A 25,296-nucleotide genomic window follows, 5' to 3' on the forward strand; every position below is an offset into this window, starting at 1 on the left:
GCGCAAAGTGTCCACAATATAAAATGTGAATTCATGCGAGTGGGTTTGAATTTGTGTTCTGACCTGATGCGGCACTAGACCCAGGGAGGTCGGAGGCTCATTCATTCTGTCGTCACTGCAGCTGGCCACAGCATAGCCTCTGAGGATGAGGGAGAAGGAAGCAATCATATGCTTGACACAGAGTGTACCCACAATACATTTTTCCTGCCATGGAAATACAGCTTCTTAAAACTTAAAATTCAACGGAAAGAGAGAGGAAAGCTAGTGAATCTCACCAAACATACTACAATATTACACGTCAGGTGTGAGCCTGAACAGAACAACACATGATCCAACACATGCTGAAATGTAACATCACAAAACTGTGTCTTTTCGGTAGCCATGTTGAGAACTTGGATAAGCAATTTGCTCAAACTTAAAAATTGAGAGCTGAGAGTTCCTACTTACCATTAAATCTAGCAAGGTTTAAAAGATTGGACTCTCTATGGTAACAATAATGAAAATAGCAAGTCTCACACTGAGCTCAGAGTGGCTCTGCAAAGTAAGAAATGTCTGTCAACCCACTGCAGCATTAATCCTTACGTGACCATTTTCTAAAGCCCATGGTTGGTCAAATAAATGCGGGTGTAAGGGCCGTAAAAGGGATAAGAAGATGGAGGAAAGGGGGTTATACAAAAAGGGGGAATAAACACAGCTATTAGGTGAAAAACAAGGACAAAGAGTGGGCAGATGCAAGAGAGGGGAATCTAGCTGTAAAGGAAGGAGTTACACAACCATAGAGGTACAGAGAGTACATGAAAACTCTCCCTCTCCTCTTTGCTTTCTAAGCTTTTTATCCAAGACAGGCAGAGCAGCTCTGTAATGGCTTATAACATCTCAAAACTGTCTGAGAGAAAACGGCAGTCTTATCACACCCAGCAAGCAGCCAGTACAGTATGACTTTCATCGAAACAGGCACACACGTTTACATTTTCCACAAAGACACAACTGTGCGCATAAACACACACTTAAAAAGGCATGAAAACATCCCCATCAGTGTTCCGAAAAAATATATACTTTTAAGATTCCGAAATATCGAGCAAGCACAGAATGCCAAGTCAACTTGAGAGCTGACTGAATCGCAGTGTCTTTTGAAGCATAAAAGTGAGAGAGGATTAGCTAAAATAAAGCTTCTAAAGTGTACACAAGTTTTTGGGCTCAAGTGTTTGGGGATCTGTCCTACAACCAAATTAAGGATACTACAGCTGTAAAAGTGAGCAAGTAAAGCTGACTGAAAGTTTAGAAGACACAGTCTGCTTTAGTACCAGCTTAAACTCAGAACCAGACACCTACTGGTGATCAGGGCCACCCACCAATATGGTTGAGTGCCCGACTTCTGATTATAATGTGGAGTCAGGAGAAGAAGGTGTGACATTACATCTATTGGACATAAGACAGCATTTCTTCAATTTGTGTTAAACAGTCCAAGATCTCCCTCTCTTGCTTTTCTTTCCTTTTTATTTGCTGAATCAAAGCAAGCACAAACAGTACTTACAACAACTGTGTTCAAGACTCGTGTACGGCTAGACCAGTAGCACTACTATGACAGATTCCCGTTAATTAGCCCACATAACTTTTGTAAGTCCACTGTGCTCACCCTTCACTATGCTGCAGAATGGACACCATCATCTCAACAGCCAGGGCTCCAGCAATCATGGCCAGGCCTGGTCTGCTGACTGTGCACTGCTGATCCAGAGTCCGATCCCTGGTTGACTGTTAAAACAACAACAAATAACATAAAGTAAACAACTGGCATTATAGGAAGACACATAACATCAATATAACCCACATGAGGCATCTTCCACTTCAGTAGCCATTTAATTATGCCACATTGTTTTCACAAATGGAGCTATCCATGTCTGCACCAAGTTGCATGACACTTCCTCAAATCGTTGTTTGGATATTACACATTTTAGACCAAACAGCTTGACCAACAACTTGACAGATGGAAACATGGATGGACAAGCATTGCAGCAAAAGGAAAAGGGGAAACCTCGTACAAAACTTATGTTACAGCTTAATTTCCCATTCTTAGCACTTAGACATGTCTCCTGTCACTGCACTGTCAATAATCAGCTGACAATCTGTTGTACCATTTTACTTTAATCTAAAGATAATGTACAGAGGAAAACTGAGCAAACTCAAATTTATATCTAACAACTGGATTAAATGATAGCAGACAGTGCATTTAATATTAATACTACAATAATCTGGTGCCATATGGTATGTATGGGAAAAGTCAGAGATGAGTGGCACAGTTTCCAACAACTGGTTGTGGCCTTCAATAGCTGATGGATTGCTTACAAAAAAAAATGTGGGTGGGTGGTGAAGAAAATTTCATTCTCAAAAGTGGAGAGGAGTGTCAGACATCTCACCCCTTCTTTTTTTTTTCTTTTTTAAATTAAATAGTAGATTTTAAAACACTAAAAGCAAATGACAATGCTCACAAGATAGTAACTTGTGATCTTTACGTGCTGATGTTTATTCCTAAATAATTTGTGTGTTTGTTCTCAGTGCATTACATGAGTTAATGAGTTGAGTGTTTGCTTATCATCTGTGTATTTTTCTCACATCTCCTGGTGCCACAACATCATTGCAGAAGTAGCAGCCGAGCTTGTGCCCTGGGATGTTGGAGAACAGAGAGGATCCTGGGACAGAGGGGGCAGAGCCAGCCGGTGTGGAGGACGAAGAGGAAGCAGAAGAACAAGAGGGGGAGGAATCGGCCCCTGTTGAAATACTCTGACTGATGGGAGGCCTCTTCAGGCCATGGCGCATCACGACAAATGTGTCAAAGCCTAGAGCGGCATTCACCACAAGCTAGAGAGTGAAAGACAACAATTATGGTAAATCATGGCAACAAAAGTGTTGTACAAAGCACAGCACATTCATTTCAACAGAATCAAACTAACTAAATGGCTTGTTTTACACAAAGGGTGCAATGTGTTGAATCATTTCAAAAAGCAATCACATAAAAACATTAATAGGCTCTTTCCAATGTTGAAAGCATCTAGACTTCTAGAGAAGCGAAGGAAATAAATCTTCAATTGCCAATTTGCACTGCAGTCAGAAACAGCCCCTGAGCACAAATGGTCCAATAATCTCTCAGCTTAGCAGGCCATGAAGAAAACCTAATCAGCAGCCAAAAAAACAACAACACAAAGCCGCTGCTAATATAGCAATATGGGAGTTGCATCAGTGATACCACTGGAGGCATTGCAAGCTCCTGACAAAGTGTTTGATAATATAACGTTGCCTGGCAACAAATAGTATTCAAAGTGAATACAGAAGATTTGACAAAAACAGAAACTGTTATCAGGCAACTTTCATTTCCTGGAAGAGGTGTCAAGCGGGTTCAAAATTTCAAGTTCTAGCTTAAAGTACATAAACAAGAACAACGTTACACGGTCATAAACGTCTCCTGCCATAGTACTGCACTGTGGCTCAAGGTCCACTGGGACCTGTTGAAAGCCTCTGTCTTCATTCCTTTAATCAACCTTATTCTCAACATCAAAATACTCTGAATCACATCCATCCATCCATCCATCTATCTATCCATCCATCCATCACATAACATAATCATGCAACAGACCAAACAAGGACAAAACAATATTAAGATCAAAAAATCTTTTTTTTTTTTTTTTTTTTTTTTTAATAAACCTTGGTCAGTCAGAATGTGGCTGCTCTATTCATTGTATATACTGCATGTCCTCTCTACCTTTCTCTTGCTGGCAGCGATCACAGTAGGCAGCCAGCGGCTTTCCCTTGTATCCATTAGTAAGAAGACCACATCATGTTCTGAGATGAGCTTCTCCAGCTGCTCGACATCCCTCTGGGCCTGGGAAAGAGTGGCCTGAGAGAAATTGACTGGATGTCCGGGCATGGGGATGCTCATATTGTAACCCTCTGCATTCTGCAGGAGGAGACAGTGACAAAGACACAGAGAAAAAATTAGCCCATACCTACGTACAATTACTAGCATTTGAGACAGAATACTCCATCTCATATTTCATTTTCTTCTGTATGGACAGAATATCTGTACATTAGATGGAAATTGTCATTACTGGATTTTATTTATGATGTGCATCACACACACATACACACACATAACTGATTTTTATGTGTATAACTATGTGTGTAATTTCAAATTAATACTGTCACTTCTGATAAAATCTAAATTGTAAAGTTTGGGCATGTTGGTGTCAATTTTATGACTTGCACCTCATCACCTGTAGGTTTTATTTTCCTGACCTCTAGATGGTGCACGTCAGCATCTCTACATCTACAAGTCCAAACTACTGCTGCTTTACCTTTCTTGCATTTGCAACACTGTCTAAATCAGCCTATAATATTTCAAACAGCATATACAGTAGGGCGCAATAAAATGTGTTTCAATGCTATCTTAACATACTTTCCCACTTACTGTCCCAAAGCATCAAGGCTGCAGAAAATCCTGACAGTGAAAAACTTATTTTCAATAGAACTCAATTTCTAGAATTCAGGCCAAATATGGCTTGTTGCCGTGCTTACTGCCGAGTGACATGCTAGACTAGACAAATAAGTGAGGGCACAGTCGATGCAGTCACCACAAAGTCCCTCTGTGGAAAGTGTAATCACACCATCCCCACAGCCGACCTGAGGCCAGTGTGGATTTCTGAACCTTCTGTATAAAGTGATAGTAAAGTATATAAAGAAAACCAAGAATCTCTACTTCTAGTTCCCTTCAGTGACATTTATTGTCCATTGCCAAACTTGTACTTGTACTATGATCCAAGGATTGCGGATGTGATAGTGGGAGAAGTGGAAATGTCAAGAATAATTTCATAGTCAAGAGAAAGGCTGAAAAGGGCAAAGAGTTGTGAGATCTTAAGAAGAAGAAATGTCACTTTTACAGAATCAGTGGACCTACTTTCTTCAGCTGTTAACCAAGTCTTGAATTTACATTTCATTTCTGACGTGAGTGTTGCCAAGCATTCTGGGGGTGATTTCAGGCTGCAGAGATGGTAATCATATTCCAATTAATATTACTATTCCTATTAAGAACTTCAACTTGCAGCCAAGAAAGACAAAAAAATAAAAAACCTGACTGTGGAAAAACCCTTTCCTGAAAAGATAAACAGCATTTCATGACAATCCATCAATGCCACTGTTGATATCTTCAACCAGCTCTGACCTGACTGTTGACAAAATTCAAAGAGACTATTATAAACTATCCTGTAAATGTCAGGTGACATTATTTGTCCACAGACAAAATATGAAATCAGCCTATGACCTTCTCAACATTGTGACCGTGTATGAACCAGCTCCTCTCGGTTCAATTAATGCATCTCTTTGCTCTCTGCTCACTGTGTTCATATTTCTTTCTATCTGTAACACCTGATGCTCCTGTGTTTGTGGAAAAACAAGCAGGGGAGAGAGAGAAGCAGGCACATACCCACACCTCCTAAAAATAGGAGCGCAGGTATAGATGCAGCTAGTAGAGGAGGGAGACAAACGCAGTGTCTAGACAGTCACTACACATCTTGACAGCATAGAGCCATGAATTAAGTGTTAGTGTCTGTCTTTATCCTCTATTTTATTCCCAGAAGAATAAGAGAGAAACAGAAAATGAGAGGTAGCAGAAAGAGAGACTTGAATAACAAGTTGATGACATTGTGACATGGCAATTATTTGTGTGTGTGGCTCGGTGTGTTTGTGTGCATTTAAGTGGTACATCACAGGTCCTCCTGTCTGCGGCACTATAATCCCAGACCATTATATCTTGTTTCAGGAGCAACTTATTACAGAGCTGTAATTGCAAGCTTTGCAGGGTCAGTAACATTAAAATTAGGCTCCAGTCTTCGAGGCAAAAGACGTATCATAGCTTACCAGTCAGACAGTGAATGATTCTTTAACAGAATAGTCAAAACTCACTAGTTACCTCGAAGCCCAGAGGGTAAAAGCATTTAATTTCACAGACTGTGCTCTATACAGTTAAACACAGATCATCCATAGAACTGCCCTTGTCAATGTTATATTATTATATCACTGGATAATTATCATTGGTGCATTAACAAGTGCGCAGCACTTTAAAGGCAGGGAATGCAACCTATTTTAGAAGCATTTAGTGTTTTATTTGATGAACAGCAGGAAGCACATATCCAGTGAACCAAAGCTTTCAAATGTCTGTACTGCAACAGGCTGTTGTTTAGTGAGCCAACAGCTCAAAGCACACCTGCTGATCCCAGTGAGCAGTAACTATCAGCTTAATTTTGTGATGGCCATTTTGCTTGTATTTATATTACTGTTGCATTTAATAGAGTTTTTCAGACTGAAAAGCTAAGAGAGGTTGTTAGTCAGCGGTTATGTGCAGAATGAACAACAGAGCCAGTTGCTGAGCCGTGGTAGCTGCCTGCTTTCTCAACACTGTCATGGACTCGTCCTCAGACAACGTTCATGTGTTCGCGGGGGAGTGGCTTTGAAAGAAGGCCTGACGGGACAAGATGGGATTTTTTCAGTGGGATACTTTCAAAAATCTAGCTACTCTTGCTATTTTCTCCGTTGTTACACACCTTGTCATTAATGATGTAGCTGGCCCTGATGCTGTCTAGTGTAACTGCTTTATTATGGGTAGTTTCATCAATGCTTAATATTTTGTAAACTGCTTGTATGTGTTGCATGTAAAAGCTTGATTTTAAAAGTCAAAAGTAACTACAGCTGTCACATAAATGTAGTGGAGTGGGAGTACAATATTTAAATGTAGTGGAGTGGGAGTGTAAAGTAGCAGGAAAAGGAAGTGAAGTGTAACTACCTCAAAATTGATGGGTGTGTTGTTCCGCAACAAAACAGAGCCCTGCTGTGAGTGTTTGGCTCCTTCGTCTTTAAGTAATATGGCAAAATGCAGTATCTCCCCCAGAGAAGCCACTCATTAATTAGCAAAGTAATGAAACCACCAGCATTAATATGCAAGTAACACAACTCATTTTCTGCATGACTGGCCATCACATCTCAGACACGACCAATCAAAGCAGAATACAATTATAAGCCTAGAATAAAGGAAACTGTGATTACTGCGATGTCAATTAAGTTGTCCAACAGACAACAACAGAGCCAGAATATTTTATGAATAAAAAAAAAACAGGCAAAACAAATAAAAACATATAACAGTCTCCTTGTTAATACAATCTCCAGACAGAAAACAATGACTTGATCCTCACAAATGAAGATAGATAAACTTGTTGCTTGAGCATTATTATTCGTCTTGAAGTACTCACCACACCAGGAAAGATTTTGATGAGTCGGTCAACAGCTGCCATGGCTTTGGACTTCCCTCCTCCAAGACAGTCTTCAAACTCATAGAGTGGCTGCCGCACTGGATTGGAGTATGAGATCTTTGCATTGTCTACAAATGTTATGTGTCTCACTCCCCATCCCTGGAGAACAAAGGAGGGCCATAATTAATATTTCTAATATCTTGAAATACTTTACAACTATTTATTGACATGAACATGAGAACAGTAAGTGACAGGGGAATCAGAAGCATAATCGTGCATTTAAATGAGCGTTACAGCTGCAGGCAGCCATACAGTGGCAGTGTTCCAAAGTAGTGATTTAACTAAAGTTCTCAACAAAATATTCAAAAACACATGCCCTTAATTTGTTCAAGTTACTTCAAAAAGGACAAAGCATTGTATTGTAGGAAATCTGAATGTCTGAATTAGTTTTTGAAAAAAAAAAAAATTACATGAATGAAATGAATTCACAACTACAGTAGCAGGTTGTGGTGTATGAAAAATATCTAAAACCCTACAGGGTGTCAGCCTTTTGGATGGAGCCCATTCATATGATGCTGGAGGAAAAGACTTTAAGTAAACACAGAATGAAAGTAGGTAATTATGCTGTTTTGAAGCTGAACCTCAGCTACTAACAACCTTAAAGGAGAGCATTACATTATAACAACCAAGAGAGGAGACACATTGCAAATGTATTTACACTATACAGCACACTTTAACACTTTTGTGCCTGGTTCAGCCAGTGAAACGTGGGTAGGGCCTGGGGTGGCCAGGGAGAAGACAAAATTACAAGAAAAATCATTAGTAGCTTGACTGCAGATCAATTTGGTCAGAGGCTATCCGTCTTATCTGTCATGTCTCAGAACAGATAACAGTTATCAATGAAGTTGATCCTCTGCAAAACTTCACCTCGTTTCAGCATTTCGTTATATGCACCGGAATTCAGATTCAGATTTATTTACCCCTTTAGCTCTCCTCTAGGTATTCCTAACAAGAGTTGGTTGAATTATATCTATAAATGCTGTTTTAATCTGTTAATTAAACACTGCTCCACAGCACTACTAATGGACTAAAACTCCCCTAAGCATTTTGAAACATTTGAGTGGTGAGAAAATCTCAAAAATCAAAGACTAATTACACTCCTAAAACGTTTTTGGTCATGATTTGTTAAGCCCTAAAAGCAGAGTCAGTTTCTGGCATGCTTTAATCCAAATGTCTTTCCATCTATTTTTCCTTCCACTCTTACCATGAGAGTCCTGGCTACATTGCAGCCCAGAGTCCCAGCTCCCAGTAGGAGACACTTTGTGCTGACCACCTTGTCCAGGTCCAGGGAAGGAACCAGCCTCCATCTCATGAGCTTCAGGTTCAGGTCCACTGATGACTCTGCAAGCCTGCAGACAATCAGTGTAGACAACTGAAAACCCTTTTGATTCACAACGCTCAACAGTAAATACGTTATTCATTGTCTTATACACAGCAACCGATGACACAGCATGCATGACTGCAGTCACACTAATAAAATTACATTTGCCTCTAACCCAAACCCCTTAACCTGAGTCCCTTAACATAAAGCAACAAAGGTAAGACTTCGCTGTAGATTATCTACTTTGTCATATATCGTTATGCTGAAATAGCCTTTATCTAATAACTACTAAAATCTGGTTTGATCTGTATGTTGACATGTTCTCGTTATACCCTTACACACTAACGCACACACACATTAGTGTTGTATTCATTACCTTTTAGGGTCCATGCATTCACTGAGGTTGACCATCCTGGGTCCCATGGCCCCTTTAGGGTTCTTCTCCCAACCTACACTCTTAGGACATGCTGTGAAAAAAGGTATTAACAGTGTAAAACAAACATAAAATGCCTTTACTACAACTACGAGTGACATGGATATGGTTTCCAGAGAAACAAGTGTTGATTCACCCAAATTACAAAAACATATTTTTCCACGCACTATTTGTGGTATCAATAATATTTTTGTGCAAATAATACCAAAATTTCTGCTTGTTTTTAATTCATTATTTCTGGCTCATACCCAAAAACAATGGAGGCAATTTGAATTTCACAGTATTCACAGCAATGAAACACATTTAGAAAACACAACAGCAATGTGTTTTTCCTTGTTGGTATACAGTGGGGCAAAAAAGTATTTAGTCAGCCACCAATTGTACAAGTTCTCCCATTTAAAAAGATGAGAGAGGCCTGTAATTTTCATCATAGGTACACTTCAACTATGAGAGACAAAATGAGAAAAAAAATGCAGAAAATCACATTGTCTGATTTTTAAAGAACTTATTTGCAAATTATGGTGGAAAATAAGTATTTGGTCAATAACAAAAGTTCATCTCAATACTTTGTTATATACCCTTTGTTGGCAATGACAGAGGTCAAACGTTTTCTGTTAGTCTTCACAAGGTTTTCACACACTGTTGCTGGTATTTTGGCCCATTCCTCCATGCAGATCTCCTCTAGAGCAGTGATGTTTTGGGGCTGTCGCTGGGCAACACGGACTTTCAACTCCCTCCAAAGATTTTCTATGGGGTTGAGATCTGGAGACTGGCTAGGCCACTCCAGGACCTTGAAATGCTTCTTACGAAGCCACTCCTTCGTTGCCCGGGCGGTGTGTTTGGGATCATTGTCATGCTGAAAGACCCAGCCACGTTTCATTTTCAATGCCCTTGCTGATGGAAGGAGGTTTTCACTCAAAATCTCACGATACATGGCCGCATTCATTCTTTCCTTTACACGGATCAGTCGTCCTGGTCCCTTTGCAGAAAAACAGCCCCAAAGCATGATGTTTCCACCCCCATGCTCCACAGTAGGTATGGTGTTCTTTGGATGCAACTCAGCATTCTTTCTCCTCCAAACACGACAAGTTGAGTTTTTACCAAAAAGTTCTATTTTGGTTTCATCTGACCATATGACATTCTCCCAATCCTCTTCTGGATCATCCAAATGCTCTCTAGCAAACTTCAGACGGGCCTGGACATGTACTGGCTTAAGCAGGGGGACACGTCTGGCATTGCAGGATTTGAGTCCCTGGTGGGGTAGTGTGTTACTGATGGTAGCCTTTGTTACGTTGGTCCCAGCTCTCTGCAGGTCATTCACTAGGTCCCCCTGTGTGGTTCTGGGATTTTTGCTCACCGTTCTTGTGATTGTTTTGACCCCACGGGGTGAGATCTTGCGTGGAGCCCCAGATCGAGGGAGATTATCAGTGGTCTTGTATGTCTTCCATTTTCTAATAATTGCTCCCACAGTTGATTTCTTCACACCAAGCTGCTTACCTATTGCAGATTCAGTCTTCCCAGCCTGGTGCAGGTCTACAATTTTGTTTCTGGTGTCCTTTGACAGCTCTTTGGTCTTGGCCATAGTGGACTTTGGAGTGTGACTGTTTGAGGTTGTGGACAGGTGTCTTTTAGTTCAAACAGGTGCCATTGATACAGGTAACGAGTGGAGGACAGAGGAGCCTCTTAAAGAAGAAGTTACAGGTCTGTGAGAGCCAGAAATCTTGCTTGTTTGTAGGTGACCAAATACTTATTTTACCGAGGAATTGACCAATTAATTCATTAAAAATCCTACAATGTGATTTCCTGGATTCTTTCCCCCCATTCTGTCTCTCATAGTTGAAGTGTACCTATGATGAAATTACAGGCCTCTCTCATCTTTTTAAGTGGGAGAACTTGCACAATTGGTGGCTGACTAAATACTTTTTTGCCCCACTGTATGTCTAAAATACAAAATGACCCCTCTGCTCTCTCTTTACCATTAATATGGAGACTGGTTCATTTTTGCACTCAAACCATTAAACTAATTTTCTCAAATTAACACTGTGACATCACTTTTTTGTCCACTCAACCCTCTCTTTCTCAAACACTTTTGATGGTATATTGGACAGTGCTTCAGCACTCCTTGTTTACTCCTCACTGGTGAGCTTTGGCTGCTGGATGCACAAATGTGGCTGCGTAATACAGTGCAAATGAAACAAAAGCGAAAGCTGACTGGATGCTGACAATTTAAATAGGTCATGTGGGTTAAATACAGTTTACTTTTGATTCTGGACTGAGATATTTGAATGTTAACTAAGGCTATTAATGTTATTTCACCATGTTGAGTCTTGTGTCTGAAAAGTTGGGCGGAGGTAGATTGATTAATCCCTTTCAAAACAATACCAAATTTGTCCAGGCAACAGAATAGCTGAATCAATTTTTGATGCTTGAATTTGTCCTTTGTGAGTTAATTAAAACCCACAATGTGCTGAAGAGGAAGACTGGGGTAAACAAAGACACCTCGTCTAAACTCCACAAAAACCTTCACCCCCTTTCCCATCGTGCTATTACCATTTAAATTACTTTCATCCATTCTCAAACAGATAAAGGACTAATGCAGAGGCTGTGTGAGATTACTCTGGCTTGAAAATGAAGTAGATAATAAAATAAGACTCTGGATTCATATCAATTACAATGTACAAATGAATTCACACAAGTTCAGATGAACAAGAACAAATGCATGTAATGACAAAGACATATGACATACCAGCACATGTGCATGTTACATGCCATTAAATGCACAGACACAACCACACACACACACTCATATACACACGTAAGAAATGGGAATTACCTGAGTTGAGGGATAGCTCAGGTAGTTTGACCTGGAAGATGACACTGTGCTGAATGGAGCGGTTTCCCTGCAGAGTTCTGTCCCTGAAACACAGCAGCTCCACTGTGTCCAGCTTAGAACCCCTGACACACACACACAGATAAAGGAGATGCAAAAGTCAAAAAATGAAAATAACACACCATGCACACATTACAGATTAGGAGCTATAAAGAGTAAAAGCTCTAAAATGCAACGTGGATTATGCTCTCCCTCCCTCTCTAGAACAAGAAACAATACACAGATATATCAGCTCTCACAACATTATGATCAACACATACCAACACATTTCCCCATATATGGTACTAAATAACCACAGTCAGATTACACAAATGCACTCCGGTGAAACACCCGAATAAGCGAGACATCGCGGCTACATTGTAATTCTATCTTCACCAATGTAAGCCAGTATCAACAGTTTATGTTTAACACTAAGAGAAAGTGTAGTCAACCACAAGATTGATGAGGTTTGTATTGGATAAAAACTACCTCTGCCTACAGAGTGTGAGGGCTAAAGTCTCTAAGGTATTTGCTGCTGATAAGCCACTGGTATCACAGGACACTATTGCTAAACTGGCCACAATGGGAGTTACTTGTTTAGATTAAAAATAATTGTGCAATAAAAATCTTTAGCAAGACAAGTGCCAGAGAAAACTAAGCTCTCAAGGGAAAAGTGTGACCAGGAATGACTGATTGAGGACCTGAACTCAGAGGGGCGTAGAGCACTTCCAAACTGTAACTCAAATGTAATTGCAGCAGTGAAACATGCAGGACCAAACACAGTGGTGATTTTAATTTTAACGTTCTCTGATGCTGGTGCAATATGATAATATGAGGTAACTATGTTTTTATTCATTTTCAGACATTAGTAAGGTGAACTTGGGGAGATTAGTAGCTGCTTGTGCTTGTTTAAGATTCGTAATCCATCACAGTTATCATGGTTGTATAGCTGATGTTATTTTTGCCATGATACTGTTCTGAGGTAAATCTATCTGCACTTGCAGACTGGTTACCATACAACTATGACTTTGATTTCTCTGGTTGCTGAACAAACATTCATTCAAAATCTGGCAATAGAACATTTGCTGTTTACACTACTAGAGTACTGAACAGTCTTCCTACTGATTTAAGGCTTGCATCTGCAATGTTTTTAATTTTTTTTAGAATAAAAAAAAACAAACAATTTAAGCTTAACGGTTTCATCCTTTAAAAACTTGGAATGTAGGAAAATGGTCAACACGGATGTGATTTGTCGTAAATGGAAAAAACATGCTAAAAGCAATGGTATGGTTAGGCTGAACACAGTAGCTGAAATAAAGATCTTTTGTTTGTTTATTCTAAGGAAACATCTTCTGCTTTGATTTGCAATAAGATATAGATTCCGCTAAAATGATAATATAGGATGTGGAAAGCAAAAAGCTCCTTCAACACAGCCTTGTTTAAAAAAAAACATGATGGAATTAGTAATATTGGTAAGTAGGAGTCTTGCTAAATTTGATGCCAACAGAAAACTATTTCAGGCTCCGTAGATAGCCAACGTTGTGCCATCATTGGACAACCGTAATTGTTTCATTTACATTTTCCAAACATTGCATCTATCTACCATCAGACTTCAGTTATCGCATGCTGAAATAGATGTTTCAATGGAACATTAACTGTTAGCTTTAAGCTAAATGGCTGTAAATGCAGTGCATAAGACAAACTCCTGATTGCAAAGTCATAAGCTGACACCTGCAGGATATGTCACTTATTTTCTCTCTTTGCATAAATATTTGAATATGCTTAGATCTAGATTTTTGAAGTAGACAACTTGTACCAACTTCCCACTGGTATGCTGAAATATTTCCTCTGTAAATATTTTAGTAAAATATATATCGCTCCACAAAACACACACAAGTGCCCACATACCACCATCATTTCTGCAACAGCTTCAGTCAGTAAACACTTCACAACTTATGAGCTGTAGCAATGCAATGCTATGAAATCCGTTATTCTTACTCACAAAAGAAGAAGTCTCATGAGTGCACTTCACTTATTTCATGCCTTGACATCAACACACATTAGACTCATAAGATTTAATACTGGGTTTTTACATAATGTCCTTCCATTTTCATGCTACCAGACACCTCCTTTAACATCTGCATGGCAGACCAGAGTCTGTGCCTGCTGTTCACATCAACGACCACCTAAAGTTTAATAAAATATTATTATTAAAAATATACAATAGGCGAGAATTCAAGCATTCAGTGTTTGGCTCGAAACTTTACTTACAAGATTCAGAAGTTTCAAGATGCCGCAAATATCGTGTGTGTTTACACAATACAACCTCTGGTGTGCACAGACAACAGCTGCTGTGTCCCGTGTGGGAGACAGATGAATCTGGGCTGAGTTAACAAACCAGTCATTGTGGTTCACTCAGACTGAGCAACTGCATGGTCTAAAAAAATAACATGTATCCATTTGGAAGAAGTGCAAAAGAGCATGGTGCCCTGATAACTCACATACACGCAGAGTATGTGCTGTAATGTTCTGGGGAAGCCTCCCTTTTTGGGGAATTTTGGGATAATATTAGATTTTTTTTGTGTGTTTTGTGTGTGTTCACGGGTGTAAATGTCCACAGAGTAGGATGATTGGATGACAGACAATGACGATGAATTGTATGGGAAATCTGATTTTAGTTTTAGGACCATGATGTGAGCGACATGTAAGATATTTGACAAAATGGACCTTTATCAGGAAAATTTACAGCGTTGTAGACAAGTAGCGCAATCTTAACAGCAGCGGTATGTTCTGTAAGCCAGTGCTGCCATCTAGGAACAAGTGTAATTCATCAAGTTTATCTCATCCTCGCTAAAGCCTTACGACACCACTAAGCGTGTGACAGAAAACATTTGATTTTAGATTTTTGTTGATACAAAGCTATTCAAGCAATGGTGTTAACATCGGAGGTGACTATCAGCATCTTAAATCATGCCAATGTTGGTGACCTGCTCCCGACACTACAGAGGCAGGAAATGAGTTAAGCAGAGATTTCCTGTCTTTTACTTTGTGGCTTTGAGCCCAAATAAAGTTCACAGTGTAAGCTGAAAAACAGTCAGTAAAAATTCATAAACACATCACGTGTTTTGAAATGCAGTGAGGACCTATGAGTCCTCTAGAGAACGTCCTCATCTATTCCCAGAATGCATACACACACACACACACACAAGTAGGACTTACCATTGGTTAGCCAAGAGAACAAGCAGATTTCTCAGAGGCCAGCCCGGATGTTGAGACAGAGTGCACGGATCATAGACGCCCACAGTAACCTACAAAAACCAAACAAAGTTTACATTACCAAAGTGTGAATGTGTGTGAGTGAGGGTGAGTGTAACACAATACAATCTAGTCTGAGTGCAGGGATGAGCCATACAAGTACTGTAGAGTACTTTATGTTTTCTATTTCATAACAATCCTACAGTAGATGAATCTTTGAAAGTTGGAAAAAAAACTACATATATTTTATTAGACTTTAAAAGATGAAAAACACAAGAAGAACAAACTAAAGTAATACCTTCTTAACATCAGTGAAGAACATATCCCAGTCCTCCAGTGGAGCCATTTGAACTATGTCATCTGTGTACTTCATTAGGAAGTAAGGAAGTGCAGTGGTCCCTCTTTTGATACACAAGCCATCATAGGCCTCCTGCAAGGCTGTGATCTGAGACAGAAATAATTAGGTTTAATTAAATCACACACACACACACACACATACATAAAGGGCAATCATAAATAATCTATCCATTTTTACTCGGCCAGGTTACAGCAGCAACTGGCTCCTTTTGCCATGAGAGAGCACCTGATCTACTCCTGCTCCCTCAGGATGTCTGAGCTCTTATCTTATCTATGAAGCGGAGCCCAGTCAAACCCAAATTGGTCTTAGCGTTGAACTAATTAAACCTTGGTTGGCTCGAAGGCCATCTTGCAGTTCATGAGTCTCAATTATGAAATGTCAACGTGTTACACAACACTAATATTTTAGGCTGACAGAGAGAGACAATAGAAAGAGAGATATGAAAATGGAGAAACTGCTGTGGCCTGCAGTTGGTGTCACGCTGTTCATTAGTCATTCTAACTCTCTCTTGGTGAGGCCTTAATCACTCCATGGACCCACAGACCCGTGAGGTTACAAATCACTTCACTTTGTTTAACTATTCCATAACCTACACAGTACTAGACAGAACAGGTGGATTTACAGAATACTGTGAGGAGCTGCATCAACAAACATCCCAGTTTCTAACGGATGTTAGGATGGAGGGAAAGACAAAACTTAAATTAGAATTTACATTTTTAGGCCAACATATGTCATAAAAAAACCACTGACAAAACAATATTAACTCTGATCCTACAGTAGTTCAACTGTAACATCAACATGTGGACAGTCTATAGGTGTTGCGTCAAACAACCCCTGAAAACCCAAAAAATGTAGAGAGGATGAAGTAATGCACTTACAATACAGTTTAATTTCAAGGTGTACTGTCAAAAATATTCATTCCAGTTGTTGTATGATTTTTTTTTTTTACAAGCCAACCTGTTTTGCTGAGAAAACTTGCTCTAATGCAGAAGGCTGCTTGACAATCTTTATTCCCTCTGGGAAGCACAATGCCGGGAAGCAGAACCAGTAGTAGAAATGGTACTTCTTCAAATCCTGAAAATAAAGATGGTCAGAAAAAGGGTTAATGGCAAAAAGAGTAATAGATGATAGATACACATAAAGTCATTAATATACAGAGCAAACACATTTATAGCATGGTGTTTCTACGTACTGCAAAGGTCAGCAGAATGAATCTGCAGAGGACGGATGGGTCCTTCAACGCAGCCCCAGACTGTATGGCATCCCATATCTACAAAACAGTAGATGAAATATTGCATTCATCAAAACACTTAATTCTCAGTTGCAAAACTTAGTGACCTTCTCTACCGATATCTGTGCGAGAAAGTGTGTGTGCGTGTGCCATTGGATGTCTTTTACCTCCTTGGCCTCTTTCTCCAGCAGAGCCTTCTTATCGGTGGTCTTAAAGGCATCGAGTGTGTTGGTGTTATACAGAGTTCCAACAGCAGGACAGCAACGGGCTGGAGTCTGAGCATCTCTGACAGCAAAGCACATCGCACCTTTGCATCAGACTGTATGAAAGCAATCTCTAGGTACTAACTGTACTTGTTTGTGTGCAATATGCTGCTACACTTTGTTCATGTGATCACAGTTGCTTTATGAAGGCTTCCCAAGGACCTGATGTGACAGCTTATCCAAATTTAGTTAAAACCTGACCTGACTGATAAACTTTCAAGGAAGTCGACCCCATTCATTATTCCATAACAATGGAGACTTGACCCAACTGTATCCTGATTTCTGTAAATCTGTTCTTTTAGAAAGCTGTCACAGTAAAACTAGTCTCCTGTTTTTTTATAAACATGTTAGCAACTCACCATGGTGTAGACTAATAAAAGACCCAATCTGTAATTTCTGACCACATAAATTTGAGATAAATTTCAATATATAGTTTAACTTGAAATTGCTGTGTAAAAAGCTTGTTTGATTATGCAAAACAAGCTTTCTTGCAGAACTATCAATCCCTTTACATTACACATTACTTGTTGTCTTGTTGCCGTTTTTAAAGGACTTCTCACAATAAATTTGAGAGTGGTAGCATGTTCCAAAATGTGTTTTTCTTGGTGGTTCAACCCTTGTAGTTACATTTGTATAATTAATTTCACTTTTAAAGACTAAATTACAGGAGAAGAACTTGAGTTTAGGATATGGTTCGTATAGGCACACTTACACCTCAAAAGCGCTGAACTCCAACGTCAGGCGAGTGGGCAAACCAAGTGGGTCTCCTATAGGACAGAAATGTAACTGAAATGGTTAACTACTTTTCAAAGTTTGTATTTAAAAACAACCTCATCTAGATTAGTAAATTTGCCTCCATTGTGCAACCTGTGTGTGGCACTCCATAATAAACATACTGTATGTATTATACAATGTCTACAATTGTCCAAAAAAGTTTAAAAAATGGCAACTGTATAATTGTCATCATTATAATTATACCATCTGACCTCACCACTCACCATTGTAGTAATATCCTTTGATACATTTGGGGCTCTCGTCCAGTCTGTAGTCGTTGAGTTTCTTCTGAGTAAGCTGGTGCCAGAAGCCTGCCTCCAGTGCACTGCTGAAGGGAGCAAACTGCAGCTTGAGGTCTGCACTGGAGGACGCTGCTTCACTGGTGTCAGATGCCATCACAACTTCACTAACAGGCTGCTCAGCCAAGCACTACAAGCTGTGAAATTAAACAGTTGTGGGTTACAAAACAGGTTGCAGGCTCTATAATCTGTCATAACCCAGACACACATGGACACACAAGAAAAATTACAGTATTAGCTACTGATGTAATGCCCTCTGATGGTGCTGCTACACAATCCAGTGAAGTAAACAATAAACATATATACCTGTGCTTAATCAGTCGATTGATTGGTGAAGCACAAAACAAATAACAAATGTATCAACCAGTGTATTGGCTATGGGAAAGTGAGCCTACGTATGAGGTACATCTGAGATGGTCTGCCAAAACAAGATAAATGTTTAAATCATTCAACAATAGGATAAAAAATAGAGGGTGTCATATGTTGTACAGATGACATTGACATGAACTGCTTTCAAATTAGAAATTTGACCAACTATGCGTTCTTACTAACTGTCTACTAGCTTTTTATGCTGCTGTTATCTGGCAAGCCGAAGACAAATTTCCACCCTGGAGGACAAAAATATATATTGTACATTGTTTTCTATGAAGCCTTTTGCAGGAACTTTATGATTTAGTGTACAAATAAAACTGACTCGACTTGACAAAATGTATCATGACATCAACTATGAGAATGGACATCTTTATACAAAAATACAAGGTTAATGTATTTGCCTTTCCACAGTTCAGCAATGAAACGCAAGTTGTCGTCTGATTACGCTGCACAAGAATAACTATTTTTAATGGTGGTGTGCAGAGAGATGCTGGAATATTCTGCATTAATGTAGCAATTTTTGTCATATTGATTGAAAGTGACAGCACAAAAATGTACCTAACTGTGACAATAAAATCAATGTGTTAGTCATTTATTACATACAAACACATAAATACATATAGTCCCTTGCCTTTGCTTTTCATAGTATTGTTCGATAAAATACTATAAGATAGGACAAGACAACATATATCAAGACAATACATTATTGATCCATGGGGAAAATTCATCAATGAATACTTTGGGTTTTGTAACTATTTTCAGTCCTAAATTAACAATTTTCTTTCAGCTTTTTTCCAGATTTTTCAGAGTGACTTATCAGAGAATCTCAAAAATTATATATAGATTAATGTACAATTATTATTATTAATAGCATGTGTCCATCCAGTTGCTAATCCACCAGGTAACATCTAACACTACTGATGTCAACATTTTGATACATTTTCCGCCAATTACTGTTTGTATAAACTGCAGCACTACCAGTATTGCTTTATTGGAATTATTGAGAAAATGCAGTACCAAATTATCTAGCCCGTAAAAACTATTTAGTGTGATTACAGTTAGTGCATGTTTAAATTCCATATTTAGTTTAGTTTTTCAGGACACTTGTTAGTTACTGTGCAGCAATAGTTGCCACATAGACCACACAGTCAAACCACAGGCTTTGACAGCTTAAACTGCTAAACACGACGAGCGTCAACAAGGAGACAAATCACAACATTACCACTTCACTGTAATTCAAACCAGACGCATTGAGGTAACATGGAAAACAAACTAGACACGCGTTCATATGTCAAACTATTACAAGCTGAGCTTTGAACACTTACCATAAGAAATCCTTACTTCCTGGTGACGTTGGTCATGTGATCGCCGGACTTGTCAATACAGCGGTGCAGTGTGGGTAAGTACCCAGGCAGGTTAGCTCAGCGGCTACAGTATAGAAGTGAATATCTGTGCTTTATGGCGCAAGTACCATGGAGTAAAATATAAAGAACCAAAATAAAAACAAGAACACGCAAACGATGAAGCATGAGAAAACTGACAAAAACCTGTAGGCGCCGTTTCTTTTCATGTCGGACCGAACAGATACGGACGGCTGTTAGTGGTGCAAGACACCAGGAAGTAACGCTAGCTGTTTCTTTCTCTTTGTAAAACCGGTTAAACCACTAATGAAACTCGGCGGTATTTAGGCAGGAAGAAGTACATAACTCCGGAGAAGTAGTGAAGGAGCTACGAGCTCATTTTCACCAAAAAGGTCGCCGGTAAAACACAAATTGGCTCCATGTGGACGCCAAAGAGCTGTCAGTAATTGCTCCTTTAGTGTTTGAGGACACCGGACTGCGACGATGAGTAAGGGGCCGTCTCAAAACTATACTGCAGGAAAAAAGCGCACAGCATTCAGTTCAAGTTCAGAAAGGCAAGAGATGAAGACCTCAGCTCTCATATCGGCTCTTCTGGGTAATTTATTATTAATTTTGCAATGAGGATCATAAATTACCCAGATTAACACATCCGGGAACTTCTTCCGGCCCCTGAGCTCCAACCACTAAATACCCACCAAGAGTCCCATTACAACCTATTCTCTATCAGGATATGGATGTGAAATGGGTCTGCAAAGAGGATGAGTGCTCACAGGCTCACTGCCACTGTCTCGCCCTGTTGGCTGACAAGCATCTGTGCTGGTAACATTAGTCTGCAGCTTTTAATACTAAATTCATGGAAGTAAAATTGGTTTGGCTTTGCACCCCTTAAAGAAGCTAAACTAGTGCAGGGTCAACAAGCACAGGTGAGTCCAGTCACCCACAGATGAGCAGCACAGCAGCCAACACACACAAGCATTTTGCGTTAGCATGTAGCTAAGAGCCATAAAAGCCTCCTAACAAGAACTTTTTCAGCACATGTCAAGGGAACAAAGAGATCAGCGATGTGGGATTGAATCCTGGTGCAACCAACTCCACAGCATCTCTTAGGCATAGTGTTACTAATTCACATGGGCTTGTTTAAGCGTTGATGCTGTTGTTTTATCATTGTTTTCCTCCAAAAGATCGTGGCTATTAGAGCCTTCTCTGGATGATGTTTTGCCGATGTGATCTATAGAGTTTAGGGCACAAAAATAAATAATCTGAAAAGAATAATCTGTTAATTTATTTTGAAACAGAACTAAGTAAATTGTCTGAAATTTTTTTTTTAAGTACTCAAGAATCTGTAAAACCAACCATGTTGCTAAAAAACCTCTTTTAGTGATTTTTTTAAAACAGCCTTTTAAGTCTCAAGATGGGATTTTGTAATATTATCCTAACATTCGATTTTTAACAATTATTCATCTCTCTGCAACAGATAGCTTGTTTGAACTACACAGCAATAATATTTAACCAAAGTGGCATAAACAACTAATCTAGCATCTTATAATTAAAGCATAGGAATACTATCAGGCAACAGATGCAATTTTTTGCTGTAAAATGATGGAATAAAATGCTCAGAAATTGATTTACCACTCTGGTCGTTAAGTGAACTTGTGTGACCTAAACTCATCTGGGGGATTTTAAGTTCAGTGACATTCTGTGAGCCATATTATCTGGTTGAGTGAAACATGGCAACAAATCCCACCGACAGCCTCACGTGAGTTTGCACGGTAAACCACTGGTCAAACCAGCTTGCTTGTGTTGCTCATAATATGCACTTTTTTAAATGCTGCACTGGATTCAGGTTACACCAAACACAAGTTTGTTTTCTTTAATACTTGGTGTTATTTGAGGTTTAAAAAACGGTTGAATTATCATGAGTGAATTATTTAGGTCACTGTATGTGTGACTTTTTTGTAGTGGGTTTTATTTAACTGTAATACAGAGTCTGAAAATCAAGTGAAGCACTTTTGTCATTACATTCCTCACAGTAACATACATGAAATAGACATAATTTTAAATTGAATTAATCATTATTTGCTGCAACAAATGCAGTTGTTTTTAAAATGTAACATTTTCCCAGGTTTTCATCATACAGTTGATTGTCAGTCTCTGCTTCACACTTACCATTGTCAAATTTTAGTTTCTCCTTTTATCATTGCCAGTAGAATAAGGAAAGGCAGGTTTATTCGTGTGGCGCATTTTAGGTATAAAATTACTAGAATAAAAGTTGCAGCAGAGCTGCAGTTTTCTGGGAGTTTGTTTGTTGATCTATTTAATGCATTTACACAGCACTTGTATTGGAGCAAGTGCTTGTATTGTTATGGTTATGCAAATTTCTGTGTCGTCTTCATAGTTACACACAAAATAGTTCCTGTCCTTCAAGTAGGAGTCAAACCAGTTAAATGCTGTACCAGAAAGTCCCAACTAGTTTCAGAAACACAGGTGACTCGTTTCACACACTGGCAGATGAGCGGTGCAGCTGCTAACACATGAGCATATAGCGTTAGTATTAGCATGTAGCTTGGAGCTATAAAACCCCTCTGTCAGGATCTTTTTCAGGGGAACAAATCAGAGGTCAGCGACGTGGGATTTAATCCTGGTGCAACCAACTGCACATCGTCTCTTTGGCATAGTGTTATTAATTAAAACTGTCTTGTGTAAGTGTGTGCTACTGTTGTGGCCATGGTGAGACAAGGGATTGTTTTTCCTCATCCAGTTTTCCAGCTAGTCTAGTGATATGTTCTGGTATAAAACATATTTACTATGCTGCGCATTAAGATAAATATCCTGTAATCAAGTCATTGCACTTACTGTATACATTCAGTACATACATTGGAAATACATGAAACGGACTACTACCCCACAGTGATGTAAAGAGAGGTTTTTGGGGGCCATAGATGAATTAAATGCCCTCTGCACATTTTGTTTGTAGCAAACATTTTCAGCACATTGACCACCAAACACCTCGGACAGTCAATGTGGCATGGTGTGCTATTGTTTGATTAATGAGAACCTTCTTTTTTTGGCAAATGTGAAAAACATCTCTAAATCACCCACCATAAATCAAACACAAAATGATAAGCAAGAACTTTCATCCCGTTCATCCACAAAGAGAGAAGAGGAAAAAAGTGCAGAGGTCCTCCCTCAGTCACTGACTAAAAGAAATGGAGACTGATACTGAAGGTGAGGATGTTATCACTCATTGGATTAGATCTTGGCAGGATCTCTTACAATAACAGTGACAATAGTAGGAATTATAATAATGTTTATTTGGTGAATGGGACATTTCATCTGAAGAGCTTGAGCCCTTACCTGCTTTGTTTTGCACATCTATGATGTAACATAGTGAAAGTCATAAGGATTGTATGATGTAAAAACATTAATATAAACGCCAGCCTACTATACTGTGAGACTGTGTGACAATGAGATACGGATAGCCTAAAAACCAAGCTAATCACTTTGACCCATTTACCATATTACAAGGTTTCTGCAGTACATTTTGGTGTTCGACTGGGCATGTAGCCCATATTCCAGTCACCTTTACACATTATTTACTACTGTTGATTTTGGCAAATGTACATGCTAAGTGTGCAAGCTGTATTTGTACAGTGCTTAGCTTCCTCTCCGACCTACATTAAAGTATTTATTAGGTTTATCAGAGTCAGCTCACTGAGCCTCTAATGTTTTACTGTTCCCATGGTTACAACCAGTATAAGGCTGTTTCCTGTTGCTGGTGCTCCTTCGGCTAGTATGAAAATATATTTGTGCCGTTTTTCCATGTCGATAAGATCTCATTTCTTGTGTGGCTGAGCCTAAAATCAATTAATATTGAGGGTCAAAGGATAGAAGGTGTTTTGTTTTGTTGCATGGTTTGGGCTACATGAATAAAATTGACTTGGCTGCAGTGTATTGATGGAGCCAGCAATGCCGATGAAGGTAAATGTGGCCAAACCTCCAGGGACCCCTGGAGTAACTGTATGTCGTTTTGTTTTAGCTTATTAATGTGCACCAGTAAAACGCAGTTATCTTGTGTCTTGTATTATAACATAATGATATTATTCATCGTGGGGCCCTGTGTCAAAATCTGGCTCTAAAACCTTAACTTTTTTTTTAAAACTATGCTCACATATTCCTAAGTGACATTACACAAAAATAACTAATTGATTTAAGAAAACCTTAGGCCAGGTAGTTACAGTGTAGGTTTCTGTATCTCTAAACAAACATACAAAAAAAAACCTATGAAGCTGACATCTATAGTGGGCTGTGTGCACTGAACCAGATGGGAACTTGGCTGCAACAGAGGCTGTCAATGTCAAATGTTCCCCTCAGTGACCCCAGACAGGTTATTCCAGCCATGCATGTAACTTCATGTGCATAATATTCAGACACAGTATATGCCAAGTGCTGCCTCATATTGAATGGTAGCAGTATGTGACTAATATCGCTCAAATGATAAATATGTGCTGGTAGTCATAGCAAAGAGCATTGTTAAAATAAAAATGTGATCATTTAATGCTAGGCCCAGACCTTTGCTCTCTGTTGCCAATAATAAAATTCTAATGGAATGAAATGAGGCAAAACAGCAGCTATAATTCATAGTGTCTAAATTGAAAAACCATTAATGCAGTAATGTCTCTATGATTTATACGAACATTAAAACGTTACATGCTGAGAGCATTGTCACAGAGGGACAGAATGTACAGTAACTGTGCCTTAATGATGAGGACTGTGCTTTTTGTATCTACTGTCAGAACTGCATAACTTTGGTCTGTGGCCACAACATCTAAAACATCATTATTTTTTTTCTGAACACCGGCCTCACACTGTTTCCATCTTGTTGACAGAGATGTACTGCAGAGATGACACAGTGCAATCACACACATGCGTCTTCTGTTCACATTCACATCGTCACCTCTTCCAGCTCAGCTCCAGCCCCCTCTGATTTGTTTGATTTGGCAAAGCAGTGACTCACAACCCGTCTGCATTTTTTGGACGCAGGAAACATTAAGACTTTGATGGCGTTAAGGCAGTTTAACATATTTAACCCCTTTTCAAGCATTAATTCACATGTCAAAATTGTAAATACAGTAACAGTCCTCTGACATTAGAACAATTTAATTCATTGAACATGAAAAAAATCTGAAGACATGGTCTGAATTGATATTATGGGAATAGAAAATTGTAACACTATTTAACTCCACTTTTCACAACAAGATTGCAGACATAACCTTTTCTAATGGCAGACACAAGTGTGCTTTAATGTGCTTTTAAGTATCTCTAATCTCTGTATCTCTGTGTGTCTGTTCCAAATGTTTAATCAATACAAATGCATTACACAAGTCTCAAGTTATTGTTGCTCTTCCACAGCA

At 39.1% G+C, this 25,296-nt stretch overlaps 1 protein-coding gene across 1 annotated transcript in view; it reads right to left on the bottom strand.

Annotated features, from left to right (window-relative positions):
• Positions 1–20,343, bottom strand: part of atg7 (ATG7 autophagy related 7 homolog (S. cerevisiae)) — a 57,741-nt gene extending 37,398 nt beyond the window's left edge. The window contains exons 1-16 of the mRNA XM_070849601.1: positions 19,850–20,343; positions 18,078–18,289; positions 17,792–17,846; positions 16,984–17,101; positions 16,778–16,855; positions 16,543–16,659; positions 15,526–15,672; positions 15,192–15,280; positions 11,937–12,058; positions 9,047–9,137; positions 8,554–8,698; positions 7,290–7,448; positions 3,755–3,949; positions 2,611–2,856; positions 1,637–1,752; positions 64–139 (exon numbers count right to left, since the gene is read on the bottom strand). Of these exons, the coding sequence (XP_070705702.1) occupies positions 64–139; positions 1,637–1,752; positions 2,611–2,856; positions 3,755–3,949; positions 7,290–7,448; positions 8,554–8,698; positions 9,047–9,137; positions 11,937–12,058; positions 15,192–15,280; positions 15,526–15,672; positions 16,543–16,659; positions 16,778–16,855; positions 16,984–17,101; positions 17,792–17,846; positions 18,078–18,249 (1,926 nt within the window). The 5' untranslated portion in view covers positions 18,250–18,289; positions 19,850–20,343. The remainder of the gene's footprint in view (positions 1–63; positions 140–1,636; positions 1,753–2,610; positions 2,857–3,754; positions 3,950–7,289; positions 7,449–8,553; positions 8,699–9,046; positions 9,138–11,936; positions 12,059–15,191; positions 15,281–15,525; positions 15,673–16,542; positions 16,660–16,777; positions 16,856–16,983; positions 17,102–17,791; positions 17,847–18,077; positions 18,290–19,849) is intronic.
• Between the last annotated feature and the right edge of the window lie 4,953 nt (positions 20,344–25,296).

Source organism: Pempheris klunzingeri, chromosome 2 (genome assembly GCF_042242105.1).
Source record: "Pempheris klunzingeri isolate RE-2024b chromosome 2, fPemKlu1.hap1, whole genome shotgun sequence".
Classification (NCBI taxonomy): Eukaryota; Metazoa; Chordata; class Actinopteri; order Acropomatiformes; family Pempheridae; genus Pempheris; species Pempheris klunzingeri.